The 12,703-nt window shown below is 42.9% G+C and overlaps 1 protein-coding gene across 1 annotated transcript in view; it reads left to right on the top strand.

The window, feature by feature from the left end:
* The window catches only part of MPZL1 (myelin protein zero like 1), a 71,206-nt gene that overhangs the window by 43,781 nt on the left and 14,722 nt on the right, over positions 1-12,703 (top strand). Inside the window, exons 3-5 of the mRNA XM_025429661.3 lie at positions 6,123-6,289; positions 10,262-10,475; positions 11,196-11,328. Of these exons, the coding sequence (XP_025285446.3) occupies positions 6,123-6,289; positions 10,262-10,475; positions 11,196-11,328 (514 nt within the window). The remainder of the gene's footprint in view (positions 1-6,122; positions 6,290-10,261; positions 10,476-11,195; positions 11,329-12,703) is intronic.

The raw sequence follows: 12,703 nt of genomic DNA, 5'->3' as shown, positions 1-12,703 counted from the left end.
CAGAATCCAAAGTTGGCAGGATATAAAAACATTCATATGTCACGTAATCGTTTTATTCCCTTTCATTTCTGTGTTCTTTTTCCTGAGGCAGTTGGTTTTTCCAGGATGCAACAGGAGACTTTTCCCCATCTGAGTTTTTTAATTAAAGCTTAAATACTTCTCACGGCACTAGCATAAATTGTAGGCCTAAAAGAGCCCTGTTTAATATCTCACTCAGCCGGGGATTCCAGTCCCCAGTGGCATGGAATGGTGGCCTTTACAGCAGCCGGTTCTCCGCATCTCAGGTGTACTTTACTTTACATTTGCATTGGTAGCCATTTTAACGGACTCCCTTTTAGGACTGTGAAGACAAGCCATCTGAATTCCGCAATAATTTTACTCTGTATTTCCATAATATTCCTAGTGACTTGGGGGTGGGGGGGGAAAGACTGGACAAAGCAAAGCATTCCCAATTGTTTAAGAAACCCATGAACTCCTCTCTTGCTGAAGCTGCGTGGAATGCAGTCTGGGAGAGAAACCTGTGCTTTGCCCACATGGAAGAGCCATTCCAGCAGTACCATTCCAGCCCATCGCATTTGCTCAGAAGTGCTGTGCTGTGCTTGGCAGAGTGCCTGGGTAACCGCAGGCACTTTCAGCAGGGGTGTCTCCTGAAGCTCCTCCCTGAGAGTGGCCATGCAGAGCTCCCGGCTCAGCGTTCCACACAAGGCTTACTCTTCCCTTGTCTCTCATGGCATCACAGCTTCCTGGGATACTCACATCTCTTTGTCCTTAGCATTCTCTGTGTTTGAGGGCCCTCATCACAGGCTGAGGAGCAACAAAGTGACCAGGGTGGCTGCTGCAGCCTATCTGAGGAAGAAGACTGGGAGGCAAGGTCTGAGAGGGGGTTCGGAGTTCGCTCTTCCTGGCCTTTGTGGGCCTGTGAGGACTTCGCCTGATCCTGGCTAATGTGGAGAACGCTTGGAGTAGTTTGAGCAGAGGAGTGATAAGATCTGATACATATTTTAAAGAGATCTCTCTGGCCTCCCCATGGATTGGCTACAGTTAAGTGGGTGAAGGTGGAAGCAGAGACACCAGTTTAGGAAGCCACTGATATATCCCAAGTGAAAGATGATAGTGGCTTGGACCAGGATGGCAGCACTGGGAGAGGCAGGGAGAGATCGATCATTTTTGAGAGCTGTTTCTAAGTAGAGACAACATGTTTTATGACAGCATGGAGATAAATCATGAGAAAGAGAGGTGTCAAGAAGGCTCAGCCACTGAAAGGCTGGTGTGTTGCCACTTACTGAAATGGAAGAGGCCATGGAATGGTGGGTTTGAGGGTGGGAATCAGGAATTCAATTTGGACATAATGAATTTGAGATGCCAGTTAGATCCAAGTGAAGTTGGTAGATGTGTGTGTGTGTGTGTGTATGTACAAGGGCCATCAGCATTCAGGAACTAATTACAGCCTTGAAACTAGATGAAGTCACCAAGAGAAGAGATAGGTCAACGGGAGGATCTGGAACTCTCCAACAGAGCTCAGGAGAACTAGGAAAGGAGCAGGCTATGAGATAAGAGAACCAAAGAGTGATGTTTCAGAAGTCAAACGGGGGGGAAAGTGTTCCAAGTAGGAGTGATCAACTGTCCGGTGTTGCAGGTAGGTCAGTAAGGTGAAGTTTGAGAATTAACTGTAGATTTAGCCACATGGAGTCATTAGATTCTTTAACAAGAAGAGTTTTAGTGGAGTACTGGAAATAAAAGCCTGAATTGGGTTTATTCAAGAGAATATGGGAGGAGAGAAATTGGGCACAGTGAGTGTAGACTATTCTTTCAAGATTTGTAAAATAGAAGGGACAAAATGGCCATAGCTGTGGGAAGATACAGGGTCAAGATTTGTTCCCCTAAAGCTGGGATATAAATATAGGTATTTATATGGCTGATGGTAGTAAGTCAGTAGAGAGTGAAAAATTCAAGAGAAAGAGAGAGAACTGCTGGATTAACATCCTTAGCCAAGAAAAGATGAGGGAGGTCCTGTGTACAGAGGAGGGGCTGCCCTGGAGAGGAGTGACAAGTAGATGGAATAGGGAAAGGGGGAAGGATTGGTAGGCATTATTAGGAACCCCCTTTGAAGTTGATGGTCATGAACTTCAGGGGAAACCAGTTGGGGGGATTGTGTGCTTTGCTGCCTTGGTGGAGATGCAGGATGGGTAGAGGATTGGGCTGAGGTCTCGCCAGGAGAGTACATTGAGGGGAGAGGCAAGGGAGCTGATGGCACATGCCAGGGAATGAATCCAGTCATGCACCGTGGAACCAGTTTGAGGAGGACAAATGATGTGCTGAGCATGAGACAGTAAAGAGACTGGAGGGTTGATGGATATTAGGTTCTGATGTGGCTGAAGGATCAACAAAGTTCAGGGTATTGGAGGAAATGCTCTGAAAAGCCAAGAGGTGGCAGAGCGTGGAGAAGCCTGAGATGGTAGAGGGGTTGCTGGTATTAATAATAGGGCCTGGGGCCATGGTTCTCATGTTTCAGTATTGGGAGACATTATTGGTTGCCACAGCGGCAAGGGGAGAAGATGCCACTGACATCTAGTAGAGGCCAGGGATTATACTAAATATCCTGTAATGCATAGGACAGCCCCTGAACAGAGAACAATCCAACCCAGTGGTTAGTAGTGCCAAGGTTGAGAAGCCCTGGCCTAGGGTATGTTTGGGAATGGGTGGCTGGGATAGGCCTGAGGTTAATATAATGGAAGAGAAGATAAACAAAGAGACCAGGGCTTTGAAAGGTTCATTTTAAGACCAATGGGATCTCCAAGACTAGGACAACAGTAGTGCTGGCAAGAAAGAGAGCCAGGGACAAGAGGATGTTAACTAGCTATGTATGGAGCATTTTATTTACTTATTTATTTTTTGGAACTGCTGATTGATGGGAGTTGGAATTCGCAATCCTGGCTATTAGAGCTGCATGTCCTAATTAGTCAAAGAGTGACTTTTTTTTTTTTTTTTTTTAAAGCCACTTGTCCATTAACCAGCTCTGGTATAATTAAGTCTTTCTCAGATAGATTGTCTAAAAGCCATCTAGGGATTTGGTTAGTATTTTTTGGTCAAAATTTAGTGAACTTGGACACATGGGCTAGTTCCATCTTGAAATAACCTCTCAGGTGTCAGATTTTGCTAGCCAGCCTTGAGGCAGGAATCTGGTTTAAGAAAACCTTTGAGGAGACTTATTTATTGACTTTGCAGACCGGCTTCCCCTCAGTGTCCACCACTGTGGAGAAAACTAGTCAAAATCACACAGTAGGGCAGCCCCGGGGGGCTCAGTGGTTTAGCACCGCCTTCCGCCCAGGGTGTGATACTGGGGTCCCGGAATCGAGTCCCATGTCAGGCTCCCTGCATGGAGCCTGCTTCTCCCTCTGCCTGTGTCTCTGCCTCTCTCTCTCCCTCTGTGTCTCTCATGAATAAATAAATAAAATCTTAAAAAAAAAAAATCACACAGTAAATAAGGGTTATAAGCCAATGCTGCTTCCTGTAGTTAAGCTAGTCAGATCGCCTGGTCTTGTGCTTTGTCCTTCATTTTGAACTCAGATGCCTTGGGGCTGCTTTTCTGCCTACCCACAATAGCAAGGAACGTCTTTTGTTTGCTTCTTGTTTGAAAGAAGGGCTTGTTTTGAGGTTTGGGCCACAAATAATAATCCATTGTTCTCTATAATAATAATCCACCCTCTTTAGCAGAAAAAAAATCTGCTTGATGCAGTGTGGCCATCAGTTTATTTAAAAGAATAGCCAAAAGTGCCCATTGTGTTCTGAGAATAAACATTTGGAAGATGGTTGGGAGGACTGGGGGAGTACTCTTGTTCTCCTTGGCCTGGAGTCACGGTTAAGACCTCAGGAAGAAAAAATTCTTAATATGATCATCAGTCCCGGGTGACAGTACCCTTCCTTATTCTGCTCATCTGTTACATTCTAAGAATAATTAGAACACTGTAGATCTGGATTCTTTGCAAACTATTTCTTTAAAAAATATCTTATTTGGAAGATAAGCTTCTCTATATTAGCTTTAATTCATTTCATTTTTAGGCTAAATATTTTTCTTTCTAATTTTCATTGAATCCATAAAAATGTCTTTTGAGTGAAGACTATTTGATTTTATCAGCAATCCTTAAAATTCTTGTAGTTGCCTCTGACTACAGATTTGAAAAAAGGACCTATTTTTATATTCTAAGTGATAGACATTTTAATGACTATTTCTGGGCTTAGACTAACTGAATAAATTCAATGGGTGAAGTGAAGTGACCACAGGGTGGTCAGCTAGTTCTTGAATGCATATGTATCAAGCATGCTGAAATGTAATAGTAGATACGATTTCACTAAGGAAAACAAAATATGTTGTGCATGTTCCTTAAATCCCTTATAGGAAAAGGATCAGTTAAATAATAAACATGACTTTAATTTTCTTTTTTTTTTTTTTTGACTTTAATTTTCTTTAATTATTTATTTCAGAGAAGGAGGAGGGGCAGAGGGAGAAGGAAAGAGAATCTCAAGCAGACTCCCCACTGATCGCAGAGTCCAAGGGTGGAGGCACTCAGTCCCAAGACCTGGAGATTATAACCTGAGCCGAAATCAAGTGTCTGACCCTTAATGACTGAGCCACCCAGGCACCCTTAAACGTGGCTTTACATGAAGTGATACCTTATCTAGCATAATTTTAATTGTAGAGACAGCAGGGTGGCTCAGTGGTTAAGCATCTCCCCCTTCAGCTCATGGCATAATCCTGGAGACCTGGGATCGAGTCTCACATCAGGCTTCCTACATGGAGCCTGCTTCTCTCTCTGTCTATGTCTCTGCCTCTCTGTGTGTGTCTCTCATGAATAAATCAATAAAACCTTTAAAAAAGAGAGAGAGAGAATAGTTTTAATTGCATTAAATACGAAAGATGAGAAAAAGTTCAATGTGATAGCAGTTGAATTTAACAGTAAAATATGAGAACTACTTAAAGAAGTGAAGAAATTAGGGCCTCTACATTATTAAAAATAGATCATCAAGGAAACAACCGAGATGTCCTTCAAGAGGTGAATATCCATAAAATGGATATTATTCAGCAATAAAAAGAAATGAATTGTCTTGCTATAAAATGACATAGAGGAAACAAATATTGCTAAGTGATAGAAGCTAATCTGAAAAGGCTACATTTGCTGTATGATTCCAACTACATAATGATCTGGAAAAGGCAAACATAAAGAAACAGTAAAAAGATCAGCGGTTACTGGGGGTTCAGGGGAGGGAGGAGAGGAATGAATAGGTGGAAGGAACGGGGGGATGTTGAGAACAGTGAGATGATTCTGTGTTTTCCTATAATACATGTTATTATGCATTGTCAAAACCCATGAAATGTGTAACAGGGAGTGAACCCTAATGTAAATGATGAGCTTAAAAAAAAAAGATGAGCTTTAGTAAAAAATAATGTAACAGTATTGACTCATCAACTATAACAAAAGTGTTACAGTAACAAAAGATGTTACTAATAGGTGAAACGGGGCAGGGGTGGGAGTGAGGGTGGGTGGGGATAGAGGTAATCTATGGGAACCCTCTGCTTCCTGCTCAGTGTTTCTGTAACCCTAAAACTACTCTAAGAAATAAAGAAATTTAAAAGAAAATTTAAATGAAGAAAACATAACTTTTTTTTATTGGAGTTCAATTTGCCAACATATACCATATTACCCAGTGCTCATCCTGTCAAGTGCCCCCCTCAGTGCCTGTCAGCCAGTCACCCCAGCCCCCTGCCCACCTCCCTTTCCACTACCCCTTGTTTGTTTCCCAGAGTTAGGAGTCTCTCATGAAGAAAACATAATTTAAAAGAAATAATTTAATTTAAAAGAAAAACATTAGGTATAGCTGAACTGGTGAAAATATCTTCTTACTGAGAAACGAAAACAAAATCCCAGACCGTCAGCAGTTTATCCTGTTTACAAGAAGTACCTGGCTGTGGAATATTCTTCCAAAAATGTATAGGATGCAATGGCAACAGATAATCTGTATATATCACATAACTTTCTCATTATCTCTGTTGTCTTCTCTGATAAATTGCACCATAGTATTTATGCTAAATCCTAAATCTGCTTTCCTTGTTTCTCCCTCTCCAGTGACCACTGATGCATCAGGCTTGGAGGTGTATACCCCAAAAGAAATCTTCGTGGCAAATGGGACGCAAGGGAAGCTGACGTGCAAGTTCAAGTCTACTAACACTACAGGCACATTGACCTCGGTCTCCTGGAGCTTCCAGCCAGAGGGGACCGACACCACTGTGTCGGTAGGAATGCTTGCTTCCTCCTGCTGAGCCTCCCTCTGGGTTCCCAGGGCTCTGTGCTGCCCAGGTGTAATGAGCATCCGTTCTTCTGGTGGTTCACTTCCCAAACAAGTGTGTTGACACATAGATTTTAAGGTCCTTCTCTTGTCCCAAGCTCTCCGGGAAAAATTAAGTTCAGCATTTCTCTCTCTCTCTTTTTTAAAGATTTTATTTATTTATTTGAGAGAGAGAGGGAGAGAGTGGAAGCAGGGAGTGGGGCAGTGGGAGAGAGAGAACTGCATGTTGACCATCCTTTATGTATGGGTACGTGCTTTAGCAGTGTTTCACGTTTCAGGGTGTCAGCACTCGGCAGGGATAGTCGGCCACTTTAAGATAGATTCTTTTGCATGATGATGAGTTACATGGTTGACCATCATCTGGATGCAGTTCCCTTGCATACCTCTGTCATATCACCTCCTCACCTGCACAGGAACAAGTGTGTTCCCCACTACAGATTGGGGAGGGGGAGTGGGAAACCACTCAAGAGGGTCATGATCTAGCCAAGATCACACCATACAGACTGGACTTGTTCAAACCCTGTTTTGTTGCCCTCTAGTTACTGTTACTTCCCTTATGTATTCTTTATCTCTCAGATGGGAAAATTTGTTAATAATGTTTACTGTCTCTAGGCTTTAGAGATTGATTAAAGCAATGTTTCTCTCTCTCTTTTTTTTTTAAGATTTATTTATTTATTCATGAGAGACAGACACTAAGAGAAAGAGAGAGGCAGAGACACAGGCAGAGGGAGAAGCAGGCTCCATGCAGGGAGTCCATGCGGAACTTGATCCCGTACCCCAGGATCATGCTCTGAGCCAAAGGCAGACGCCCAACCACTGAGCCACCCCAGCATCCCAAAGCAATATTTCCCAATCTTTCTATTCATTATCACCTTTTTAAGGAGTCTTTTTGAAACATACTTTCCTAATTTCTGTCCCCTTTCTAGAAATTTTAAGACTACATATATACTGTTACATCTCTGCTTTATGTATAAAGAGGAAGATTTTTTTCTTATTCTTCCGTGCCCTTAGAGCCAGTATTTGCCCCCACTGTGAGAGATGTCACCTCTGTGGAGAATGCATGGTCTAGAAACTTTAGAAGCTGCTATTCATCTGTGGAAGTTTTTTTTGTTTTTTGTTTTAAGATTTTATTTGTGAGACAGGAAGGCAGAGACACAGGCAGAGGGAGAAGCAGGCTCCATGCAGGGAGCCTGACTTGGGACTCGATCCCGGGTCTCCAGGATCACGCCCTGGGCTGAAGGCAGCGCTAAACCGCTGAGCCACCCGGGCTGCCCAATCTGTGGAGGTTTTGAGTGTCGTCCGTCCCCGCTCCCCCCCCCCCCCCTCGGCTCAGAGAGCCTTTGTGCTTAGAATTTCTCCTTGATTCTTTCCTGACAGAATAGAGTTGACTACCTGCCCATTATCTCTAGATCATGATTTCTGGGGAGTCTCCTTTGGGAGAACTTGGAGTGTGTATAGATGACTATAGTCCCTGGAATAAAACCAGTTTTATGTTTAGCCTAAGTAGCTTCGTTTTCATATGTGATGTCTCATTAAAGTTATATGTTTTCTGTTGAAATAGTCTCCAAAAGAAAATCTCTGTTGCACTGGATTGGAATATATATACCTGGTTTCCTAATTCTTGAGTGGACCTGTGTCCCCCAGGATTTACATTAAAAAAAGGAATAGGCCTTGGGTGTTATGCCTGAGAAGGAAGGAAGGGAGGCAGGCAGGCAGTTCACAGAAAATCAAACATCACCAGGAAGACACCCAGTGGTAATAACTTTCTCTCAAATAGTTGGCTGCATTTGTGCTCAAAACATTCTTATCAAGTAGGTTGAGGCAAATTTATATACCTAAAGAACATGCTATATTTTTGATTAGCATTTTTAGCTAATCAATTTATACTTAACCCACCAAATTGATTACAGGTAATTCCAGAATGCTTAGCTATTGATATAAGATCTTATACTTGGAAGTGTCAGAACACATTTAATAAGATGAGCAGGATGCTTTGAATGTTTACAGATTTCCAGGAAAATTCAAGTCTGACATACATACCTTAGATGGCTTTTCTGGTCTGTGGAATCAAGGTCCCCATGTCTAAACTGGAACTCGGGGCACTTGGGTGGCTCAGCGGTTGAGTGTCTGCCTTTGGCTCAGGGCGTGGTCCTGGAGTCCAAGGATCGAGTCCCACATTGGGATCCTTGTGTGGAGCCTGTTTCTCCCTCTGCCTGTGTCTCTGCGCCTCTCTCTCTGTCTCTCATGAATGAATAAATAAAATCTTTAAAAAATAAACTGGAACTCATCTTCTCTCCCCTCTGTTTACCTTCTTTGCTAGTTCTTTTTGGGTAGTTGTGTTTGTCTAAGGACCTGGTTTTAAAATCTTTTTTTTTTTTTTTTTGGTTTTAAAATCTTGAGTCTTGTGGGAGTTTTGTGGTCCTCTCCTCCCTATCTGCTCCCATTTCTTTTCCACCCCTTTTCCTAGCCCAGGAATTAAGAATGTTTGCTATTCTTAACAAGCATGTAGGTTATATTACACACAGCGTGTATGATTGATAAATTGTAGTGATAATAATATAATTGTTATTACTAATATTTTCCAGTGATCATTTAGCATCACGGAGGGTGGGTTTAGAGGAGGTTAAGGCCAGTTAAGAGGCCACAGTCCAATATGATTAGAGCATGAAATGAGGTATTATCAGTGGAGGAACTTCAATAGAGAGAAGAGAGAAACTTAAGAGGTAGAACTGACAGGGTTAGTAGGTTAACTGGGTGGGAAGGAAAGTAGAGGAATCAAGGATTATTCCAGGATTCATGGTTCAGGAGACTGGAGTAATCCACCAGTTGAGATGGGACACACAGGTGGAAGGTGACGTTTACAGGAGAAGGTGACAAACTTGGAGGTGGGGCCATTGAGTTATATAAAGTGAGTAGGCTGGAGTAGGCTGCCGGGTGAGGATTCAGAGCTCAGGGAACCACCACAGATGGAGAGAGGGGTTGAGGAGTTACCAAAATATCAACGGTCCTTAAATCAGAGGAATGGACAAGAACGCACAGAGGTTTCGCTGTGCTCAGAGGTTCTGAAAATGTTGTTTGCTTGACCACAGAGCTTGTGGTTGACTAATGCCCATTTCTACCCTGGTCCACTATGACCTCACCTGTGAATTAAAAGAAAGGTGTGAAGCCTCCTGCAAAGTGACTTGGATTGAAGCCAAGTCTCAGGCTAGATCCCCACTGACTAGGCCTTCCCTAGCTTTCAAGGTGCTGGGCTCAAGGTGCTGGGCTTGAGCGGGTTTCTTCGAGAAATGAGTTCCTTTGCTAAAAGCAAGTATGAGGAAAGTGAGCTAAAGGCTGAATCTTCGAAGAGAAGCAAGAACATTGGGGTGTCTGGGCTTCCTCTCACATGTGTACCCCTAGGAAACCAATATGTAAGAGGGAAAAAGCCTCTCAGAGTAACTGATCTGTGATAATTAGGCTTTGCTTTCTTCACGTCTTTGTATAACTAAATGGTAAGTTTTATGAATTCAGACTGAAACCTTTGGATTCACAGGCTCAATCATGATGTTGTCACTGGCTCTGAAGAGTTAGATAGTCCTGACTTTGACCTTGGATCTACCTATTGTAGTGACCTTGGGCAGATGGCTTCTTTGAGTCTTTTTTTCCTTACGTATGAAAAATGGGCAGTAATCACTACATCAGTGGCATATTGACAAGATTTGAGATGATAGATGAGTTTATCTCTTTAACTGAAAGAGGACTGAATCCTGTGATTTCTAAACTTTGGTCTGGCTTTGATTCCATAGCTTATTTGTCATATGAAGTTGTATTTCTTTCTACATGAAGTCTTTTTGAAAAAACCTTGTGCTGCATGCCTGTTAAGAGTTTAGAGCATCTGCCTTTGAGAAAAGCTCATACGTTCTTTTTTTTCTAATTGCAGTTTTTCCACTACTCCCAAGGACAAGTGTATCCTGGGAATTACCCACCATTTAAGGACAGAATCAGCTGGGCTGGAGACCTCGACAAGAAAGATGCATCAATCAACATAGAGAATATGCAGTTTATACACAATGGCACCTATATTTGTGATGTCAAAAACCCTCCTGACATTGTTGTGCAGCCAGGACACATTAGGCTCTATGTTGTAGAGAAAGGTACTTCCTTGAGTATTTTGGCAAAGGTGACACAGTCTCCTTTATCTCAGATTTAGTTGGAGAACAGAGTTACATTTCCTATTGTGTTTGCGATACAGTTACGCTCCCTGTTTCATGTACCCGTGGCTCCCCAAAATATGCCAGAGCTTGGTGGGGCAGGGGGGGGCCCTGTTTATCCAGCTGTAGTAGCTAGTTTCTTCATTTGTATACCTGGAGCCCACTGATCCAATTTTAGGAGTGTTAATTTTTCAGTATTAATTAGAAGAAGGACCTAGTTCACTATGGTTGGATGGGATGGGCAGTGGAGAATAAGATTAATACTGCTTTGATATTCTCCAAGAGAAAGTTCTAACACTTGCAGTACAGTTTTTTCTTCCCTTTTCTGGAAAATAAGGAGGAAATGCAGCTTCTGGTGTCTCACTTTGAGACAAAGTCTGCTTTGCCAGAGAGCAAATTGAGGTAAATTCACACCCCTGGAATTGCTTTGAGTTCAGAGCCTTGAGTGGGAGGGATTGAGTGTATAGAGATCCTTATTAGCTCTGTAGCTTATTCTGTATCGGTTAACATTTGTACAATATCGGTTAGACAGTGGGAGCTCATAATGTGGACAATAAAAGACGAAGTGGTCACTCCTAAAGCACTTGCTTATTAATTTAATAAAATCCCACTTCCTCTCTTGGTAGCAAAGTACCTTAAAACAATTTTGTTCTTTCTCTCTAGAGATCTTGCCCGTGTTTCCAGTTTGGGTGGTGGTGGGTATAGTTACTGCTGTGGTGCTAGGTCTCACTCTGCTCATCAGCATGATCCTGGCTGTCCTCTATAGAAGGAGAAACTCTAAAAGGGATTATACTGGGTAAGAAACACCATTTGTGGGGGAGGAGGTGGGGGAAAGAATCCAAAAACTTCTATATTTTTTTGTGCAAAAAGAATGGTGAAGAATTAGCTACTTTCACATCGGGATCGGGGGAGTCTGTCCTTCAGAGGTGTGCTGGTGCAGGCCAGCAGAAATCGGTGACCTGCTGGTGAACATGGGCCGTGCACTACTCCCCACTTCCGAACACCTGCCATGGGTTTGTGCAGTGAACCACGCAGCAATGTGGGCTCTGCGTGACAGTACCATATCATGAAACCACACACATCACTCTCCCACTAGGACTGTCATTTGAATCTCTTGGTCATAATCTCACAAGGTTCTTCTTTTCAGTTAGGTAAATAGAAAACTCTAGTCACAGAGTTGTGCTAATAAATGACTCCAGCTGATGTGATGATGAGGGCTTTTCCTTTTCATAGTTTTGTAAGCAGTTTTATTGCTTTGATCATTCTCGAATGCATGGCTCTATTCATCCAGACTGGGGTAATAAGAGTTGGACAGCAAAATATACCAGCAATAAAGAAAAGTAGATTTTTCTTCTTGTGTATGGCTTCTCGAAAAACACCTCGGAGCAAAAGGTGTGTCTAACTGAAGAACCTTCTTTCTCCCCCTCTCCAGTGGGACACCTAGCCATGTAAGCTATGTAGAACTCATGGGGTAAGACTCAGCAGAGGCCGGATTCAGGCTGTCACACGAGCCGGGTCCCCTGTGCGCGGGCTCACCTTACCAGCCCTAAAGGACTGTGAGGGGGTTGCTTGCCCCAAACCCCCTTGCTGGTGGATGGTGGGAACCCGGGCTCTGCTGCTCTGGTTTTTAGGAGTGCTGTGTTTTAGCCAGTTTGAGTGTTCAAATTCAGATCTTGTTTGCTTGGAATGCTTCTTTTCTGCTGACTGTATCTATACCTTGGCATAGTGAGTGCTTTATGATGAAATATAACCCAAGTGTTATACCCAACATGAGAGACTAATCCAGGGTGGTGACATGCCAGTGTGTAGTTCTTGCTTTGGGGTTAATAAAGGAGCAAAAGAGTATGCCATAGAGTCCTGCATGGCATCGTGAATGCTGCTTTTCTTCTTACTATGATTTTTTTTCCCCTTGCCCTGCTTTTTCCACCTTGGTGTGCCGGGATCAGATCCTGCTTATCTTCTACTTCTTAAGAAAAGCTGACATAGACGACACACTGGGACTGTAACAGGGCTGGGGTCCTCTTCCAATCCCACTAGACACATGGTAACTAATCACATTGCCCGTTGCTGTTAACATTCATGTGTATGTATTCAGCCCATCTCCCTTGTTGACAACTAACCAGCTAGCTCTGTGCTAACACAACAGCTATTATGGTTTGTCCACAAATATG

This window comes from Canis lupus, chromosome 7, assembly GCF_003254725.2.
Source record: "Canis lupus dingo isolate Sandy chromosome 7, ASM325472v2, whole genome shotgun sequence".
In the NCBI taxonomy this organism is placed as follows: Eukaryota; Metazoa; Chordata; class Mammalia; order Carnivora; family Canidae; genus Canis; species Canis lupus.
This window is presented reverse-complemented; position numbering and strand designations above follow the sequence as displayed.